At 40.3% G+C, this 22,290-nt stretch overlaps 1 protein-coding gene across 6 annotated transcripts in view; it reads left to right on the top strand.

Moving 5' to 3' along the window:
* HIVEP2 (HIVEP zinc finger 2) overlaps window positions 1–22,290 on the top strand; it is a 207,168-nt gene that overhangs the window by 166,491 nt on the left and 18,387 nt on the right. For all 6 annotated transcript variants that reach the window (XM_049654471.1, XM_049654473.1, XM_049654468.1 and 3 more), the window contains 3 exons: window positions 8,425–8,519; window positions 15,365–15,409; window positions 16,170–21,720. In XM_049654471.1, the coding sequence (XP_049510428.1) occupies window positions 16,552–21,720 (5,169 nt within the window). In that variant the 5' untranslated portion in view covers window positions 8,425–8,519; window positions 15,365–15,409; window positions 16,170–16,551. The remainder of the gene's footprint in view (window positions 1–8,424; window positions 8,520–15,364; window positions 15,410–16,169; window positions 21,721–22,290) is intronic.

The raw sequence follows: 22,290 nt of genomic DNA, 5'->3' as shown, positions 1-22,290 counted from the left end.
TTTTGTTTTGAGTTGTATTAGTTCTTTGTATATTTTGGATACTAACTTTTTATCGGGTATATCATTTGCAAATACCTTCTCCCATTCCATAGGTTGTCTTTTAGTTTATTCATAGTTTCCTTTGCTATACAAATGCTTTTTATTTTGATGTAGTCCCGATAGTTTATTTTTGCTTTTGTTTCCCTTGCCTTGGGAGACATTTCTAGGAAAATGTTGCTATGGCTGATGTCAGAGAAATTACTGCCTGTGCTCTCTTCTAGGATTTTTATAGTTTCACGTCTCACATTTAGGTCTTTAATCCATTTTGAATTTATTTTTGTTTGTGGTGTGAGAATGTGGTCCACTTTCTTTTGCATGTAGCTGTTCCACTTTCCCAACACCATTTGTTGAAGAAACTGTCTTTTGCTCATTGCATATTCTTGCCTCCTTTGTTGAAGATTAATCGACCATATAATCATGGGTTTATATCTGAGCTCTTTGTTCTGTTCCTTTGATCTATGTGTTATTTTTGTCTCAGTGCCATACTGTTTTGATTACTACAGTTTTGTAATATATCTTGAAATGTGGTATTGTGATAGCTCCAGTTTTGTTCTTCTTTTTTAAGATTGCCTTGGGTATTTGGGGACTTTTGGGGTACTATACAAATTTTAGGATTGTTTATTCTTGTTCTGTGAAAAATGCTGTTGGTATTTTGATAAGTATTGCATCAAATCTGTAATTGACTTGGGTAGTATGGATGTTTTAACAATATTTGTTCTTCCTGTTCATGAGCATGGAATATCGTTCCATTTGTTGTGTTGTCTTCAATTTCTTTCATCTGTATTTTGTAGTTTTCAGAGTACAGGTCTTTCACCTCTTTGGTTAAATTTATTCCTAAGATTTTTTTTTTTTTTTTTTTTTTGTGGTGCAAGAAACCAGATAAGAAATAAAAGGTATCCAAATTGGAAAGAAAGAAGTAAAATTCACAATTTTCAGATGACATGATACTGCATATAGAAAACCCTAAAGACTCTACCAAGAAACTATGAGGACTGATAAATGAATTTAGTAAAGTCACAGGATACAAAATCAATATAGAGAAATTCATTGCATTTCTTTTTTTTTTTTTTAATTTTTTTTTAACGTTTTTATTTATTTTTGAGACAGAGAGAGACAGAGCATGAACGGGGGAGGGGCAGAGAGAGAGGGAGACACAGAATCGGAAGCAGGCTCCAGGCTCTGAGCCATCAGCCCAGAGCCCGAGGCGGGGCTCGAACTCACTGACCACGAGATTGTGACCTGAGCCGAAGTCGGACGTTTAACCGACTGAGCCACCCAGGCGCCCCTCATTGCATTTCTAAAAAGAAAAGAAATTCATTGCATTTCTATACACTAATAATGAAGAGGCAGAAAGAGAAATTAAGAAAGGAGTCCCATTTGGGGCGCCTGGGTGGCTCAGTCGGTTAAGTGTCTGACATCGGCTCAGGTCACGATCTCCCGGTCCGTGATTTCGAGCCCCGCGTCAGGCTCTGTGCTGACAGCTCAGAACCTGGAGCCTGCTTCAGATTCTGTGTCTCCCTCTCTCTCTGACCCTCCCCTGTTCATGCTCTGTCTCTCTCTGTCTCAAAAATAAATAAACATTAAAAAAAAATTTTTTTTTAATTTTTTTTTAAAAAAAGAAAGCAGTCCCATTTAAAGTTGCACCAAAAAGAATATTTTTAATTAAACAAAACATCTAATTGGCCCTGCCCTTTTTTAAAAACAAGACAGCATACACCATTCTGTCAGAGAAGTAATAATTGTGCACATAGTGTTGTCATGTCACCATGGACCTCCTTGGTGAAGTTTTGGTATGATGAACCAAAGGACTTACCTCCATTGGCTGTCAGTGAGAGAGTTAACCTTGCTTGAGAGAAGATGATCTCATAATTTGACTTAAAATATTTACTTTAAAAAGTTTTTTTATTATAAGAGCATAAGAAGCTTGATAATGGAAAACAGCTTATGCTGGAAAATAGTTGAGACTTCAAAATATATATTTTTTTAAATACTAAATGATGGACTACTTGTAGAAATTGATTCTTTTGACAACTAATTTGCCAACCATTTACTCATTTTGGAAAAGTTAAATTTTTTCATTGAATCTATTTTCTGTAAAAATTAATAACTCAAGGGGCGCTGGCTCAGTCGGTTAAGCGTCTGACTTCGGCTCAGGTCATGATCTTGCGGTCCGTGAGTTCGAGCCCCGCGTCGGGCTCTGTGCTGACAGCTCAGAGCCTGGAGCCTGTTTCGGATTCTGTGTCTCCCTCTCTCTCTGACCCTCCCCCATTCATTCTCTGTCTCTCTCTGTCTCAAAAATAAATAAACGTTAAAAAAATTTAAAAAAAATTAATAACTCAATGGGAACATTGGTTTTTAGCTACTGTTATTTATGTTTCCTTGGCTGATTAGTTTGAAATTAGGGATGATAAATGTCTTCACTCATTCTACGTTCAATATTATTTATTCTTCCATTTTCATTCCTTTCAATCAGTTTCTGCAATAAGGCAAGATTAGTAAACATTCAATAAGAGGAAGTAGTGTGGAGAGTGGGAAATAATTGACTTGAAAGTTTGAAGACTTAAACAATAGCCCAAAGCCATTATAATGACCTGTATTAAGCAGGTCTTTTGAGTTCTCTAGTTTTCACCTCTTTCTTCTGTTAGTTGGTTGATGGACTAGATGATTTCTAAAACCTTTCACAGTACTTAACATTCCCTGTATGATTCAGAATGGACTCAAAACTTAATGGTCATAGAAGTGGAGAGCTATAGATTTGCTCCTAAAACAAGTTAGTTAGATATGTCTTATTTGATGTCAAATACGTCGTCAAGAAAACAAATCTCTGTTGCAACTGTGATCTTGGAAAATGTGACATGTGCTTAGGAACACATGTGGGGAGAATTTTGCATGGCCAATACCAGATGATCACCGCCCAGATGCAGAGTACGGACTAGAGGGCACTATTCAATACTGAATCATCAAAGAAAGATTAAATTATGTTCAGGAGACTGTAATTAACTCATGGAGAAGGCTAATGTACTTTGGAAAATAATCACTAGCAGATGTTAAAATAAAAATTATTTTCTCTGTGGTCTTTACCTAACCATAAGGTTGTATTAACTAGGACACCTTACTCCCTAAGCAACCCCATGAGCTAACATTTCACCACACTACAAGTATATGCAACCAGAGAGAAACTGAAATGCTAGAGGCTTATATTTTTATCTCTTCAGACAAGTGTTTTTATTTCCCAACCTAACATTGAGAACTGTATGCTTTTGTATATTATCATGCATAGTTTTCTTTAAAGATTTACTCAGTGTCATATCCTCTCTAAACCTTTCCTAATTCTCTTGATAGGATTGACAATCCCCTCTTCTAGGTCTCCCTATACTGTGTTTATATTTGTGTCAAAGCACCCAAACATTTTGTTGAACTTATTTGTTCACAAATGTCTTCCTGCTAGGCTCTGAAGTCTTAAATAGAGAGCTTCCATTTTTCTTTTTGTCTTCTGTAAACTTACCCCATTTTCTGGCACATAGTAAGCATCAATAAATGCCCCAAAGTGTCAGGAAATGGTCAAAACACCTCGTTAAGAAGACTTAAGTTACAATCACTTATTCACGTGTACCTATTTTTTTGGTTGTTTTTATTCCTTTTAATTTGCACAATGTTTTATTTTGTATCTTGTCGCTGCTCCAGCGCCAACTACCTGCTGAGAAGCAGCAATAGACCACAGGTAGCTCTGGGTTCATTTTTACAAGCATTTTCTAGAACCAGAACCCTAAATGAAAGGACAAAATCTGCGAATTTGACTCAGTTTGCCCTCACTTCCTCTTGTGGAAACTCTCCTTTCCCACACACACCTTTTTGACTTCTCAGAGCCTCTGCCTCGCCCCAGTAATGAATTGCCCCATGTTCCGAACAGGACTACCTTTTCCCGTTCCTATTTGAATCTCTTTAAACCCTTTTTCTTCCTGTTTACATTCCAAACCTAGCTCTAAGCATCACCTTCATTTCCAGACTCTTTCCAAAGACCTAAGCTTATAGTCATCATACCGATCAAAGTGTGTGTGTGTGTGTGTGTGTGTGTGTGTGTGTGGTATCGTCACAAACACACATCTGTGTCTGCCTTCCCTGCCACCTTCCAGACACACCTCTTACCTTGCCACTCCAGGCACTCCAAAGTGGAACCAGGCGTCCATTCAGAGACTTATTTTTTTGTAGTGGGGAAAAGATGCCCCTCTTCAAAAACCTGGGGAGGAATTCAAGTGTTATCTTGAACATGCGTTTCTCTTTAAGTACCCTTCTCCCATCTTTACCCACCACTTTGGAATTTCCTCTACTACTATTAAATATGAGTATCTCTTCTCTAGTGTGTGAAGAGCAGTGTTCATTCTTTTACACATGTCATATTTAAACACTACTTTTAAATGAGAAATAATACAAGGATCATATCTTGTTTCCAGTCCTATTTGCCATTTTTTCATAGAGTTGATGTGAATAATAATCCTTTTTAATTGTACCAACTCTCACTGAAAGTGAAACTGGTTTCTTTTATCAGCTCTTCTACTAAAATTATGATCTCCTGTGCATTTGTTTAACCTCAGGAAAAAAATCAAGAATGATGGAAGGTACTTACATTTGCACAAGAAGTTTGCCAATGAAACCTTTTGCAAGATTCATCTACAAGTCATATTAAACCTTTAAGCCATAAATTGTCTTAGAATAATTTGGAAGAATAGAAAATCGAAATAATGAAGAATCTAACAATGGACATTTTAAAACATTATCTGTCTATTAGTCATCTACCTATCATCTTTCTGTCTATCGTCCATTATCATAGCTCAATGTATTCCTTGCTTAGCTTAGCGACAATAGCTTGTAGGGATCCAAGAATAAATATCTAATGCTAAGGTGTTTTTTTAAGAGTAGAAAGGTTGAGAAACCACTGGGATAGAAACGATAATGTTCACATTTTCCAAGTGTCTGTTACAAATTAGAGATAGGGGAATTGGAAAATATTTTTAAGGAACTCTCCTATAAGCCAGCAGGTGTCAGAAAAATCAGTCTGTACTTTGTTAGTAAAGTGAAAGATAATTTTCACCCCATATTTAGGAATATATTTTAAACGACTTGAGGAAATTTAACAAGATCTGTTAACACTATTTCCTGAAATAAAATTGTTAACTTTATTAAATATTAAAGTTTCACTGCTTGATGATTTCTGGTGAGTCGAATAACCTAAAAGTAAAGTTAAAGAAATGAAAATCTCTCTTCATTTATTCCATTGTTTAAGAGTATACTGTGTGAACTCTTGATTTCTAGGGAACAGAGACATAAGGTGTCATACCATATTCTCAAGAGCTATTTGAGGAAAGATTTTTCTTATATTTTGATAAATACACTGAGGCACAAAAACTCACTGAAAATTAATGGAAAAATAATTTCCTGAGATGGTTATCTTCGTGTCTTTATTTTAATAGTAGTAACTGCCTCCCTTGTGGAGGCCATCACTGCATCTAAATTTTTTTTTATTTTATTTTTTACATTTTTAAAAATTTATTTTTGATAGAGAGAGACAGAGCACAAGTGGGGGAGGGGCAGAGAGAGAGAAAGACACAGAATCTGAGAAGGCTCCAGGCTCCAAGCTGTCAGCACAGAGCCTGACGCGGGGCTCAAAGTCACAAACCGCGAGATCATGACCTGAGCCAAAGTTGGACACTTAACCTTCTGAGCCACCCAGGCGCCCCCATTACTGCGTCTAATTTGCAACAACGTTATTTGTGTAAAATCATGGAAGTTAGTTTCGCATCTTTCACATTAATTAATATCATCCAGCTCTTTGCTTTAGAATCACACTAATTAACTGGAAGTTTCTGTAAGGTATAATATAAACGCAGTATCATTGCCATTGATTTTTGGTTCTCCCAGGGAAAACCAAACATTTAAGGGGTCATGAATTTTAAGTCATGAGACAAAAAGAAATTTTGAATCTTCTTATTGAATGAAAAGAGGGATCTTCGGTAATCTAAAATTCCAGATATATGCACGTGGCATGAGATAAGTGTTTCCTATTTCCAGTAGCCATAGTTCTGGAAAGTAACACTGGAAGAGCAGAGTCATTGCCCTTTCACAGCTTGTCTGAGAGATATGCTTGTGCTCCATTTTGCCTGTGAAAGCTGTTGGCAAGAACGATGATTTCTGGGATTGGGAGCGGGTGGGTGCCTGTCTATAGTTGAAACTCCGTTGGAAGGGCTGGGTGTCAGTGCTGGCCTTCTGAGGGTTACTTTCTCCTTCTCCCTTCCTACCTCTTAGTTCGGTGACTCAGATTGCCAATCATAGGTAGTCACCAATTGCTGCAAGTTATTGTTCCCTATAAATAGCTATATCTGTAGAATCTTGGCCCATTTATGTCGTGGGTGAATTTTGCTCAGGGTGCAAAATACTTCAGTGATTTATTAATTTTTTTTCCCTGAGGGATGCCATGCTTTACTTTACATTAGGTCATAATGCCAAAGTATAGTGTTATTTTTTTTTCCCCCAAAGGTGCTATTTGATTTAACTTTTTTTGATTTGTTTAACTATTGTTTAATAACTATTAGCTATTTGATTTGTTTAACTTTTTCCCCCCAGAGGTGCTATTTGATTTGTTAAAAATATATAGAATTTACATGTCTTATAGATTATGTCTTTTGTTGTATGTCTTATAGAACATGTATGTCTTTTTTTTTTTTTTTTTCAGTGCTTAATCAATCATGCTCTTAGGCTTTGATGAAGCTTTCATTTTTGAGAGTAGTAGAGCTTGTCAGGTATCATTTTAAGTTACCAGCAAATGGTTGATTTGAGGCAAGAAGAACATGGTTTAAAAATGAAAATAAATCTAGCATGTGCTTAATAATTTGTCCTTTGCAGTAACAGAATCTTATCTGACCACCCACATTCATCTGGCTGCTGACGACGTCCTTGCTTCAATTGCAGAAGCTATTTTTGTACCTTTTGTGTCTTTTGAGGAACCAAGTGGGCCTGCTTGCTTATAATGATTCATGTCTCAAAGTGTGCAGGGTGTCCTAAAGTGCTACAGCAGTGATGTGGAAAGGGGGACAGGGAAGTTAAAGCAAACTACTTCCTTTAAGCACTTTGAATGCTCCCATGAAGTGGGACTGGGTTTAGGCACATTTTGCCGTGTCTTGAATCTGCAGCCCTTCCTGTGAGACAATAACTTGTCTGGAAGAAAAAGCAATATTTTTAAAAATGAACAAATATACAATAACCATCTAAGGATAGTGTCACAATATTTTTATGTGGGCCTTGTGTACTGGGAGATAAACCCTCTTAAGATGGTTCATTGATTACTCTATTTGGAGCAAGTAGTTTGACTGACTTTCCATGCATTTCTTTGGATCAGAGCTGGGTAAATATTAATTCTAAGTATGAGAAAGTCCCTTTCTTTACTTCTTGTTAAGTCTCAGGATTTTACTTTGGTTGGTTTTGGCTTCCTATTTCAGAAATTAATTTTAGCACAGAACATAACATTGCTGAAATAAACTATAGAGAAGAATTCGCTATGAGGTTATCTGAGACTTCATCCTGTGGAGTTTAGCAGCTGATGCACCAAAAGAAGTTTCCTGAGAATCTCAGCTTTAAGGCAGAACTGTGTCAGGCACTGTCATGGCATAATTTCTAGTTCCAATATGTTAAGTTATAACTCTACCATTATTTTCCTGATTGCCTCTACTTTTGTTGGTATAGACAATTCTTTTTTTTTAATTTTGTTCAATGTTTATTCATTTTTGAGAGAGAGAGAGAGACAGACAGCACAAGTGGGGTAGGGGAAGAGATAGAGAGAGGAAGATGCAGAAACCGAAGCAGGTTCCAGGCTGTGAGCTGTCAGCACAGAGCCTGATGTAGGGCTTGAACTCAGGAGCCAGGAGATCATTATCTGAGCCAAAGTCAGACGCTTAACCAACGGAGCCACCCAGATGCCTCTTTAAATTTTTTTTTAATGTTATTTTGAGAGACAGAGCATGAGCAGGGGAGGAGCAGAGAGAAGGAGACACAGAATCCAAAGCAGGCTCCAGGCTCAGTCCACACAGAGTCCGACGCTGGGCTTGAACTCACGAACCGTGAGATCATGACCTGAGTCGAAGTCACGCGCTCAACTGACTGAGCCACCAGGCACCCCAGCAATTCTCTTTTAATACAAGTACTTGTTCAAAAGAGTTAAACTATGTTAAAAGAAAGGAAATTGTTTTCTTCGGGGAAAAAAAATGTCTTCTTGAGAGATCCACTTCCAAATTTTCCTTCCTCAAGGAAAGCAGTTTCTGTGAATGAAGAATAAGCATGCCTATTAAGTTGACTACAAGTGTTATCATTTAAAAAATCTTCTTGTTCATCTTTTAGGTTTCCAGAAGTTATGCATGAGTTCCAGTGAGGAGAGTCGGCACCGTGGAAGACATAGATGGTTGTGATACAGTTTTTTGATATGTGGATAACAGGTTAATAACTAAAACTTATTATTTTATTCCATTGTTTTTGCATTGAACTTGAAAGGCAATTTTGGCCTACTTTGTACCCATATGTAAACCAACTTTGTCATTAAATCTGGGAGGAAACAGTGTATACACGCCATTTAGAGAGAAAAGTGTTGTGAAGGTTTTGTCTTGTTTTCCAAACCAGTTTTAATTACAATTCTCTTAATTGAGATAGCTGCATTTAAGAGCATTTCTTTCTTGCAAAGTTTATTTTCATATTAAATTCTACTTAGGGAACCCTAATTACTCTGGCTGTGAAATGGGGAAAACAAAATCACGACTGTGAAAAAAAATTGCAAAAAAACTTTAGAACAAAATATTGAAAGTAGTGGGCTACAGTCAAAATAAGTTATAAATACCTTGACTAAATATGCAAACTATGCAAATATCTGCAATCATGCCCTCAGTGTAGCCAGTGTGGAAAAAATCTAGTTCAGTTTTCCATTAGGTTTTAAATATCAAATTGGATTTTAATGTATGTCAAGTTAGAGGGTGATCATCAAAATATTTTTACTTTTCTCCAAAAGTTCTCTGGATTGCTTGGCAGGGTTTTATATAATATACAGTACCCTGCTCATATTGACAACTTGCTTATTTTAGGGAGAACTAAGGTTGTTATGGGGATTTTTACTAATAAAAGAAGCATTTATAATGAATTTGGCTCTCAGGATGGTGCCTTTTTTTAATCATCCTGTGGAAATAAGTCTGTATTCAGCTGGACTCTGGCAATGGCCATGGCTTTTTTGTAGATCCTTCTTTCCCTTATCCAGTCCTGTGTGATAGCGATTTGTGGGACCATCACTGTACTCTGAGACACTTGTGTATTTCTTAAAATATTTGGTAATTGATCTCTGGCATTTTGAAAGCAAATAGATGGAAATGGTCTCTAAAATGTAATTCAGTAATCACTATTTGAAGATGTATATGTTTGTTTATAAGCATAATACCCCCCAATTCTCAAAACAGGGCCAAATAACCATTTTAATTTTTCTAAATGTTTTATTATTAAAATTTTAGAAGTAGAGAGGCCGTGTTTGTTACCAGTCATGTTATACCGTTATTATTTAGGATGTTATTATTTAATGCTCTCTTGACTTTTGCCACCACTCAAGTAATGATTAATTTCCTGAGGTAAAGCTTTTTTGTAAGATAGTGTTTTCCTAAGCAAAAGATCCCAGATTGACAACCGTGGATACTGTAAGCCTTTATTCATCTACAGAGCAAGCTTGCCTTCCTGCCAATCCCACCCAGCTGTTATCCTGAAGAGACCTCTGTTGAGGTCTATACGGGAGGCTGTTGCTGTGCCTTTGCTTTCAAGGCCTGTCTGAGGAAATTATTTAACTGGGTGCCAAATTTATTTGAGTGGGACTGTGAAGAGTAGCCAAAGGAGAGGGCACACTTTTAGAAAAATGGCAGCTTTTCCATGGAATAGCCACGCGGAGGATAATATCTTTTTCAACACTGTCCCCCTCTGAAAAATGTGCTTAAGCTGCCAGACAATGCCTGTCTTGACTGCCTCAAAGACTCCTACGGGCTGGGGCACTATCCACAGGAAACCCCAGAGTCATATCCTCCAACAAAATAGCTCACTCCTTTCGCAGCACTCAAAGACATTGGGAAAATTTTAAATGTGAATGTGAAATTGCGTTTGGAATATCTCTCCTTTGTTGGCAATGGGTGCCAAAAATGACTCTGCGTGGGTTTGGATACCATAAAAAGAAATCTCACAGAATGAAATAACCGACTGGGTTTGTTTTTTTTTGTTTTGTTTTTTGTTTTTTGTTTTCCATGGGAGGATTGCTCTAATATTACATTTTTAAACATATCAATCGATTGGGAAAACTGGAAATTTATACTTTTAACATATAGTTAGGGGATATGAAAAATGAAATGTATCTATGCGGTGATAAAGAAGTAATGTAGTATAATTAACCACGTTACTGTGGATTTTATAGCACCAAGTAGATCTATATTGGGAAAATGCAACTAAAGCTGCTGATTTTTGTATGAGGGTGCATTTGATGGGTTGTAATAAAATTACGAAACTAAAATAGCCCAAAGAAACTATTTCCCTATTACCTAGCATTTAAACAATAACATGCAAGCTTAGGCATTTGCCGTTATTGGTAGACTTAGATTGCTCCGTAAAAGGATCACCCAACAAAAAAAGACGAATGTCTTTGTGACATCTTGGATTCAATTTTGAAAGCCTTAAGATTTTATTTTATTTTATTTTATTTATTTATTTTTTTAAGCCTTAAGATTTTAAAAGTGAATTTCTTCTCCCTGATTGTAAGCTGAGGAAAGCAGTAAAGAGACTTTTGAACACCCCCAAGCCTGTTTGGTTTTAAAGAGACAAACATGCTATGCCCAGTAAAAGATCTAGGGTGAACCCAGTTTACACTGCAGATTTTTTTCCATTTCCAAGATAAAGCAGGTGTGGACAAGAGATTAAAGGGAAATGGCCACATTTTTTTTTTAATGGCTAAAGAATACGATCAGTATATTCCTCAAAAGACCCAGCACTCATGTTTTCTCTCTTCTGTTTTTCTCCATATGCCTCAGAAACTGCAAAAGGAAAGTGATTTTATGGATAGCAGTTAGTTGAAGCCTCTCCAAGGCTGGTGTTGAAGAGAAATACTATATTCTCAAACATGTTTAAAATCTGATGTAAAAGTTTCACGTGAAGTAGGAATAATTTCCAATTCCCTCGTGATATTCTTAAGCTTTTCACTGAAGCAAAAAGTTCAGAGGTCCAGCCCAGAGACCAGAGGGAGACCAGAGGGATCGATCCGCAGTACTGGGATCCTGGGACTTCTAGCTCAGACACAGACAGAGGAGCTTTTCCTGTTATGACCAGGAGGAGAAAGCGTGGCTCAAGCGATCATCCAGTTTCATGATAAAATGGTAGGACAGCTTAGGTAGGCTTGTCTTAGAAGTTTAAAAAGAAGTTTTCCTGACAGAAGCTATTTGCATAATTGAGTCAATGTATTTTTTTACTGGGATCAAAGTTTTGAATTTAAAAAATTGTCCAGATAATAAATGCTGTTAGAATATAAGATGATCCTATGTGAATATCAGCAAAATTGAGTTTTTAAATAAAACAGTAGATTTGCCTTTTTCTGATTAGGCTCTTTTTCTGAAATTTAAATCCCACAGTTAACTAAATGTCCTAGATGATTTTTGTTCTGGCCATTAAATATCAGCTTTTAAATCTTACGTATGTAACTTTTCTTCATCTTTTGGTCCATTCTTTTTAAAAAAAATTTTTTTTTAATGTTTATTCATTTTTGAGGGAGAGAGACAGAGACAGAGTATGAGTGGGGGAGGGGCAGAGAGAGAGGGAGACACAGAATCTGAATCAGGCTCCAGGCTCTGAGCTGTCAGCACAGAGACTGGCACGGGGCTTGAACCCACGAACCACGAGATCATGACCTGAGCTGGAGTCGGACGCTTAACCGACTGAGCCACCCAGGCACCTCTCTTCTGGTCCATTCTTTAACAGCAAAATGTTATTGCCTTTGTAAGAATCTAGTTTGGTGCATCTCTTTTTTTAAGGATATGTTCTTAGTGAATAAGAATTGTACATATGTTGTTTAGGGTGTAATGGTTATAATTTATTATTATAAACCGCAGAAATTAAATCTGCCTGATTTACAAAGATATTACCTCATTGCTAAATGAAAACATTATAATCTATTTAATTACTAAATATATTATTCCAGTCTTGTTTTTCACAAAATTTTATGTAATTATTTAACTTAAAGTTCGTGGTTTAAGCAAAATTATATATTCTGTGTAAACCAATGAATGGGAAGTGAACATAGGCCTCATTTTCACTTGTCAGGTTCTTACTTTCTTAAAATGTAATTAATGCTTTCTAAGGAACAAAATAAAACAATTGTTTGTCATGATAGTTTATCATGTTCTAACAAGGAGTTGTCCTTACAATACAGTTCTTAATATTTTAATATAAATACTTATGTTAATACTTTAATATAAGATTGTGTACCTTATTTAAATTATGGATTTGTGTGATTTCTAGGAAGTGGCATTTAAAAAGAATTTTTTTTTAATGTTTATTTATTTCTGAGACAGAGAGACAGAGCATGAGTGGGGGATGGGCAGAGAGAGAGGGACACGGAATCCGAAGCAGGCTCCAGGCTCTGAGCTGTCAGCACAGAGCCTGATGCGGGGTATGAACTCACAGACCACAAGATCATGACCTGAGCCGAAGTCGGAAGCTCAACCGACTGAGCCACCCAGGCGCCCCAAGGAAGTGGCATTTTTGAGGCCACTTTCTATACTCCAGCCATGCAGAACTCATATATTCTCCCAGGACCATGAAAAATTTAAGCATGGGAAATATTGAAGTCAAGTGACAATATTTAGGAGAAAGTATTGTTGAAGATGCAGTATTTTAAGTTATGATAAACTGACTGACAGAAGTGGATGGGAGAAGTGAGACCTTATAGGCTTGGGGGTGAGCCAAAGCTGGGTTTCATTCTGGTTCTGAACCATCAACCTCCCTTAGGATCATACTCTACTGTAAAACAGGTATAATACATACTGCATAGGGTAGTCATGAAGATCAAATTAGTTAACATATATGAAGCTACGTACCAGGCACAGTATAGTAAGTACACAATAAGCAACAAGCATTATCATTGTTATTCCTAACAAAGGATCTGCAATCACGGGTCAACACCGTGGCAAAATATGAAAAACAACTTAGAAATTATTCAGTTCAGGGACTCCTGGGGGGCTCAGTCGGTTAAGCGTCCACTTTGGCTCAGGTCATGATCTCATGGTTTGTGGGTTCGAGCCCCGCATCAGGCTCTATGCTGACAGCTTGGACCCTGGTTCCTGCTTCAGATTCTGTCTCCCTGTCTCTCTGCCCCTCCCCCACTTGTGTGCACAAGCGCTCTCTCTCTCTCTCTTTTAAAAAAAGATTTAAAAAAAAAGAAAAAGAAATATTCAGTTCAAGCTCTGACTCCTAGTTAAGGAAAGATGCAAAATATTCCTGTCTTGAATTGAAAATACACTTTACTCCCATTTTAGAGGGTGCTATTCACCTTTACAAGTCTGACAGCAGTTGTGTCTACATGAACCTTAAATATTTAGTTAATTAAACAAAAATTCAGTCAATTTGGGTTTGACACTGCACATTCTTCTTGTTAGCATGCTTGCTGTAACTGACCAAAGTTAATTTGCATTACACTATTATAAGGGCCTCACTTCTCATTCAGCTTTTGTCTTTTTTTTTTTAAGTTTATTTATATATTTTGAGACAGTGAGCACGTGCCTGAGTGGGGGAGGGGCAGGGAGAGAGGGAGAGAGATAGAATCTCAAACAGGCTCAGGTGACAGCAGGAAGTCCTACATGGCAGTTTCATCTCACAAACCATGAGATCATGACCTGAGCCGAAATTAAGAGTCAGACCCTTAACTGAGCCACTCAGGCGCCCCTCGGTTTTTTTCTTATTACCTATAAAGGGATGCATAGGAAGATCACTGTGCAGGGAAAATCCAATCCAATAGTAAAATTTGCCAGCAAACCGAAGTTAATGCTTGTTGTTTAGTTTTTTCAGCTACTGCATTATAAATTTGTGGCTCTTAGCAGAAGGAACTTTTGATGTCTTGCTACAAATATATGGGGGCTGCTGATTTCTCACCCAAAAGTCTTTTCATTCCCGTGGGAATTGCCATGTTCTTTCCCTTTCCTAAGTGCACCTGCCATCACCACCATCACAGCAGCAGTCTGTCTTAGGGGGCAAATTGGACATAGAAGTTAGGCCGGTACAGAAAGAAAAATCACCAAAAGTCATATGGTGAAAAGTAGAAATGTCTTTCCTGCCCCTTCTTTTGACTCCCTGATTCTACTTCTGCAATTTAATTTAACTGGAGTTAAAAGCTGTTCGGCATCCCTGCAGAAATGCTCTGTTTATCACCTGTTTCTCTTTTACACACATGGGATTATTAAATGCAATGAGTTTTTTTTGGTTTTTGGTGGGGGGTGGTGGGGTTTTGTTTTTTGTTTTTTTGCTTTTCAACATCCAATATTACTATCTTCTGGATGAGTTCCTATATCAGCACGTACTGTTGTGCTTTATCTTTTTAAATGGCTGAGTTTTATGATGGAGTCATAACTTACTTAGGCAGTCCTTGTACACATATCTTTGTGCACTTGTGCAGGTACATCTGTAACGATAAATTTGCAGCAATGGAATTTCCGGGCCAAAGGGTATGTGCTTTCTTACTTTGATAAGCACCTTCACGTTGCCTCTCAAGGAAACATCTCAACTTTCATCATAGGTGACACAGTTGAGCACTGAAGTACTCAGAATCCTCTGGCCATTTGCTTATGGAAGATGAGTATTCAGTTAAGATCTAATTGTTTCCAAGTTGTCAAGTTTCCCTGCGCTATTCACAGCCATCCGGAGGACTCCTTTATTTGTTGTGATGTAAATTTAAATGTGCAAACCTATACGTTCAATAAAAACCCTACTATTCTCAACTTTTTAATATCTAAGGGATCAGAACCAGGCTAATTGCGTCAAAAAAAATGATGTTTTGATATAATAATCTTATATATTAGAAAATATTACTCTAAAGCTTTTATAATTTTTTCTGTTTTTGGACACATTACTGCTGTAGTGTAGTGTATTCAAAGCAGTCACTTATTAATCTTCTCTTAGGGTACATAGCATTGTGAGCTCTATATATATGAACTTTAATTTGACATCTATGTACAGCTGTGTTGTGGTTTAATGAAACAGTTTTTCCTAACTGCCTTTATTTTCTACCCAGGAAGCATCAAGACAATCATGTCCATGAGAATGCTAAACCATTCAGGTAGTCATTACATTTTTAAACTGTCCAAAAATATGTTTTGTTTTTTTATATTATGAAGGCTTTATAATAGTTTATTTGGATTCACTTTACCACCTTTGCCAAAGTTCTGGGACAATCTTTGATTCTTATGGCTTTAGTCTAGCTCTCCTAATCACTGCTTTAAAATATACCTGTATTGTATGTTAATATAAATATGGATGTATGTAAAATATATTCTATATTTAAATATTAAATATATATGTAATATACTTAATATAATATTTAAAAATATTTACTATTTACATATATTTTATATGTATGTTTTATTTTGCATATAAAATATATTTATACCTATATATATATTTGTCTATAAAATATGTCCATATAGAGAAATCTGTAGTACACTTCAGCAGGCACGTCATACAACTTGGTCGGAAATAGCTCTAAATTTATTTTAATGAAGGCTTTTAAAAAGTTTATGATTTTATAAATAATATCTATCAAAAGCTTTCTTTTAAATACTTTTCTAACCAAAATTAAGGAGTATTTAAAAGGATGACCAAAATTAGAGCATTGAAGAAATCTAGCTTATGACTTAATGCCATGTTTGACATTAATATCCTTTAATTGTGGAACTAATGTAACAGCTATAAAAAGTATCTTTGGAGCATAAAAAAACCATTTTCAATTTATCCAGGGTCAGGCTGGCTATTTAGGATTGGTTTTGGTTTCTAACTTGATAACTGTTATGATAATCTCTTTGTGTTTCTTTTTCTTTCAGATCGTTTTATCTTAGTGAAACTGGCAATTGAACTTTGCTCTAGTTGATGGGCAAAACTGCTCCCAGACTATTCATCCCAATTTCATGCTAGTTGAAAATCTTCAAATGCCATAAGGAATCTTCATAGATTTGCACTTAGCTTTTGGATGGACATTTCTACAATGGAGAGAACTGTGTTATAGCCCTGGTCCAAGGCCGTTACCATCTCATGCTCATAAGACTACGGGGTGGGTGTGGCAGGTTCAAAGAGAAGGAGCACTCGGCCAGTTTGCAGACACCCTGGACCATGGAAGCTAACAAGCTTTGAAAAGCACAGCTTTGAAGACACTCCATGAGTCTGCATGGCTTTCAAGTGAACTAGCACTTAAGACCTTGTAACAAAATGGACACTGGGGACACAGCTCTAGGACAAAAAGCTACCTCAAGGTCTGGAGAAACTGATACAGCATCAGGTAGATGGAGACAGGAACAATCAGCTGTTATTAAGATGAGCACTTTTGGCAGTCAAGAAGGACAGCGGCAACCACAAATAGATCCTGAGCAAATCGGAGACACAGCGTCCGCACAACTCTTTGGTTCTGGGAAACTGGCCTCACCTAGCGACGTGGCACAGCATGTCACAGAGAAGCAATACCCACCGCCTCGTCCGAGCCCTTACTCATGCCAACATTCACTCTCTTTCCCTCAGCACTCATTGCCACAGGGGGTCATGCACAGCAGCAAGCCACATCAGAGCCTCGAAGGCCCTCCGTGGCTTTTCCCTGGCCCTTTGCCGTCCGTTGCCTCCGAGGACTTATTTTCTTTTCCTATACATGGCCACAGTGGTGGTTACCCCAGAAAAAAGATTTCAAGCCTGAACCCTGCTTATAGCCAATACTCTCAGAAAAGTATCGAACAGTCCGAAGATGCTCACAAGAAAGAGCACAAACCCAAAAAGCCCGGCAAATACATTTGCCCCTACTGCAGCAGGGCGTGTGCCAAACCAAGCGTACTGAAAAAACACATCAGGTCCCATACTGGGGAGCGGCCATATCCATGTATACCTTGTGGTTTCTCTTTCAAGACAAAGAGCAATTTGTATAAGCACAGGAAGTCACATGCCCATGCAATTAAGGCAGGATTAGTCCCTTTCACAGAGTCAGCTGTATCTAAATTGGACCTAGAGGCTGGTTTTATTGACGTAGAAGCAGAAATACATTCAGACGGTGAGCAGAGTACAGACACGGATGAGGAGAGCTCTTTATTTGTTGAGGCTTCTGAGAAAATGAGTCCGGGCCCACCAATCCCATTGGATATTGCCAGCCGAGGTGGCTATCATGGATCACTGGAAGAATCACTGGGAGGTCCGATGAAAGTGCCGATTTTGATTATCCCCAAAAGTGGGATCCCTTTACCTAACGAAAGCTCTCAGTATATAGGTTCTGATATGCTACCGAATCCGTCACTAAATACTAAGCCTGATGATTCTCACACAGTTAAACAGAAACTTGCACTAAGACTGTCAGAGAAAAAAGGACAAGATTCTGAGCCATCTCTCAACCTTCTGAGCCCGCACAGTAAAGGAAGCACTGACTCCGGTTACTTCTCTCGCTCAGAAAGTGCGGAGCAGCAAATAAGCCCTCCAAACACAAATGCAAAGTCTTATGAAGAAATCATCTTTGGAAAATACTGTCGGCTTAGTCCCAGAAATACACTCAGTGTTACGACCGCAAGTCAGGAGCGTGCCACAATGGGTAGGAAGGGCATGATGGAATCATTACCTCACGTAAACACCAGGTTAGATGTCAAGATGTTTGAAGATCCTGCATCACAGCTGATCCCAAGCAAGGGAGAGATCGACCCCAGTCAAGCAAGCATGCTGAAATCCACGAAATTCAACAGTGAATCCAGACAATCCCAGACTATTCCGTCATCCATCAGGAACGAAGGAAAGCTTTTTCCTGCAAATTTCCAAGGCAGCAGCCCAATTCTCTTAGAAGCTCCTGTGGACTCTTCACCCCTTATTAGAAGCAACTCGATGCCAACTTCTTCAGCAACTAATCTTAGCATTCCTCCTTCTTTGAGAGGAAGTCACTCATTTGATGAAAGGATGAGTGGCTCCGATGATGTGTTCTATCCGGGAACGGTGGGGATACCCCCTCAGCGCATGTTAAGGAGACAGGCTGCATTTGAGCTGCCCTCAGTACAGGAGGGGCACATGGAGGCAGAACACCATGGCAGGATGTCCAAGAGTGTCACAGGCTTATCCTTGAAGGAAAAGAAATTGATTTCTGGGGACCGCATGGGGTATGACTATGATGTCTGCCGGAAACCCTACAAGAAGTGGGAAGACTCCGAAACACCAAAGCCAAGCTACAGGGACATTTCCTGCTTAAGCTCTTTAAAACACGGGGGTGAGTATTTCATGGATCCCTCGGTGCCATTGCAGGGAGTGCCAACCATGTTTGGAACTACTTGTGAAAATAGAAAACGCCGGAAAGAGAAGAGCGTGGGAGATGAGGAGGACACCCCCATGATCTGCAGCAGCATCGTGAGCGCACCCATGGGCATAATGACTTCGGATTACGACCCCAAACTGCCGATGCAGGAAGGCGTAAGAGGTGGATTTGTCATGGCGGGACATGAGAACCCTTCCCACGGTCACTCGGAGCGCTTTGACCCGTGTCGACCTCAACTCCAATCTGGAAGTCCATCTCTTGGGTCCGAGGAGTTGCCCTCAGCCACCGATGCAGATAAGATTTCAGACCTAGCGGGCAGGAAACCTCCTGGAAATGTGATTTCTGTTATTCAGCACACAAACTCGCTGAGCCGCCCCAACTCATTTGAAAGGTCTGAGTCAGCTGAACTGATGGCTAGCGCACAGGACAAGGCCTCTTCACCTTCTGAGACCTGTGACAGCGAGGTTTCAGAAGCCCCGGTGAGTCCAGAGTGGGCTCCACCTGCGGACGGTGCTGACAGCGGGGGGAAGCCGTCCCCTTCCCAGCAGGCCCAGCAGCAGCCCTACCACGCGCAGCCTAGGCTGGTTCGCCAGCACAACATTCAGGTTCCTGAGATTCGAGTGACGGAGGAGCCTGATAAACCAGAGAAGGAGAAAGACGCCCAGAGTAAAGAGCCGGAAAAGCCCGTGGAGGAATTTCAGTGGCCCCAGAGAAGTGAGACCCTTTCCCAGCTCCCAGCTGAGAAGTTGCCACCCAAAAAGAAGCGTTTGCGACTTGCAGACATGGAGCACTCTTCAGGGGAATCCAGCTTTGAATCCACAGGCACGGGCCTCTCCCGCAGCCCCAGTCAGGAAAGCAACTTGTCCCACAGCTCCAGTTTTTCAATGTCTTTCGAAAGAGAGGATGCCATTAAGCTCCCCGCACCTCCTAAGCCAGACGAGTTTGGGAAGCACTCAGAGTTTCTGACCGTCCCTGCTGGGTCGTACTCCTTGTCCGTCCCGGGCCACCACCACCAAAAAGAGATGCGGCGCTGCTCGTCCGAGCAGATGCCTTGCCCTCACCCAACGGAAGTTCCGGAAATCCGGAGCAAATCATTTGATTACGGGAATCTGTCCCACGCCCCGGCGGCAGGGGCATCGGCCGCCACGTTATCCCCATCGCGGGAGAGGAAGAAATGCTTTCTGGTGCGGCAGGCTTCCTTCAGTGGCTCTCCGGAGATCGCCCAGGGGGAGGCTGGTGCAGATCTGGGTGTAAAGCAGGAGCACATGGAGCACCTGCACGCGGGCCTGAGGGCCGCGTGGCACCCTGCCCCCGCCTCCGTGCTGCCTCCCCTCCAGGCAGAGGACCCTGGGAAGCAGATTGTGGGTCCTTGTGCCCAGCTGAGCTCAGGTCAGCTCCACCTGGCCCAGCAACAGATCATGCACATGGACGGTCAGGAATCCCTGAGAAATCCCCTGATACAACCGACATCCTATATTGCAAGCAAGCACTTGTCTGAACAGCCACATTTATTTCCACATCAAGAGACTATTCCGTTTTCTCCAATCCAGAATGCCTTGTTTCAGTTTCAGTATCCTACCGTCTGTATGGTTCATTTACCAGCTCAGCAGCCTCCCTGGTGGCAGGCACATTTCCCACATCCCCTTGTGCAACACCCTCAGAAGAGCTACGGCAAGCCTTCTTTCCAGGCAGAAATCCATCCTAGCTGTCCCTTAGAGCATGTTGCAGAGCACATTGGAAAGAAATCTGCTGAGCACGCACACCCGAAAGAGCAAACCTACCCGTGTTATTCAGGAACATCAGGGCTACACTCAAAGAACATTCTTCCGAAGTTCCCGTCAGACCAGAGCACCAAGTCACCTGATACTCCCTCTGAACAGGTTCTTCAAGAAGATTTTGCCTCTGCAAACGCTGGGCCTTTACAGTCCTTACCGGGAACAGTGGTTCCTGTTAGGATCCAGACCCATGTCCCGTCCTACGGGAGTGTCATGTACACGAGCATTTCTCAGATACTTGGGCAGAACAGTCCTGCAATTGTCATATGCAAAGTGGACGAGAATACTACCCAAAGAACACTGGTGACCAACGCGGCCATGCAAGGGATCGGATTCAACATTGCCCAGGTGTTGGGGCAGCATGCAGGCTTAGAAAAATACCCCATTTGGAAAGTACCTCAGACCTTACCCCTTGGCTTAGAATCCTCAATCCCCTTATGTTTACCTTCCACCTCGGACAGCGTGGCCACCCTGGGGGGTAGCAAGCGTATGCTTTCTCCAGCCAGCAGCTTGGAGCTCTTCATGGAAACGAAGCAGCAGAAAAGGGTCAAGGAAGAAAAGATGTATGGACAGATTGTTGAGGAGCTCAGTGCTGTGGAGCTAACCAGCTCAGACATCAAGAAGGATCTGTCCCGCCCACAGAAACCCCAGCTGGTTCGACAAGGTTGTGCTTCTGAGCCAAAGGATGGCTTGCAGTCCGGGTCATCTTCCTTCTCTTCACTGCCCCCTTCCTCATCTCAAGACCATCCGTCTGCCAGCCTGTCCATGAGGGAGCCGTTCCCGCCCAACTCCAGGGCACCTCCTCTAGGCCAGAAGTCCAGCGGGCCTTCTGAAAGCAGAGAGTCCTCAGATGAATTAGATATTGATGAGACGGCATCTGATATGAGCATGAGCCCACAGAGTTCCTCATTGCCCCCCGGAGACGGTCAGCTTGAAGAGCATGGAAGGGGCCAGAAGCTGCCTGTCAGCATGCTGGTGCACATGGCCTCTGGCCCAAGCAGGAAGATGGCAAACTCAACTCTTCTTTTCACGGACGTGGCAGATTTCCAGCAGATTCTTCAGTTCCCCAGTCTGCGGACAACAACTACTGTGAGTTGGTGCTTCTTGAATTATACAAAACCCAATTACGTACAACAGGCCACCTTCAAATCCTCAGTTTATGCTTCATGGTGCATTAGTTCCTGTAACCCAAACCCATCAGGATTGAACACCAAGACCACTCTGGCTCTTCTGAGGTCCAAGCAAAAAATCACTGCAGAAATTTATACTCTGGCTGCTATGCACAGACCTGGAACTGGCAAGCTTACGTCATCAAGTGCATGGAAGCAGTTTGCTCAGGTAATGAATACCATTTCTAAAAGCACCGTAGTGTGGATTTGATTGCTGAGCAGAATACATGGTGAAGGACAGAAGGTCTAAAACATACAAGGGAAATGAAGGTCAGAGCTGAGGGAACCCTCTGTGACACTGATCCCCTTTCTCAGTAAGAGAAAAAGCCAGTGGCCAGGCGTGCACTATGTTTTGGGAGACTCCCTCTTTCGGCCAGCTGCCATGGAATTCTACCACTGGAATCGATTCCTTTGGGTTCTTCTCTCTTCTGGCCTGTGTTAGTGACCTAGCCGGTCATATTCTCTTTTGATATGAAGGATTCAGGGGATTGTGAAATGTGGACATAGGACATAGAACATTGTGAATGTAGGAATGGACACTGAGTGGAAAGATCAGGAAGGAGGCGGATGGGTGTCAGAACTGAGCTTTGCACACTTCAGAGGGCTTATTTCCAGTGACGGTACTTTTTACTAAAATTTATTGTCTCTAGTTTTCCCTCAAAACTCATTTTTTTCCAAGTGATTATCTGGTTTGTTCCTAGATGAACAATTAATACCTTACATGTCAAATTGCAAAAAT

This window comes from Panthera uncia (assembly GCF_023721935.1).
Source record: "Panthera uncia isolate 11264 chromosome B2 unlocalized genomic scaffold, Puncia_PCG_1.0 HiC_scaffold_24, whole genome shotgun sequence".
Classification (NCBI taxonomy): Eukaryota; Metazoa; Chordata; class Mammalia; order Carnivora; family Felidae; genus Panthera; species Panthera uncia.
This window is presented reverse-complemented; position numbering and strand designations above follow the sequence as displayed.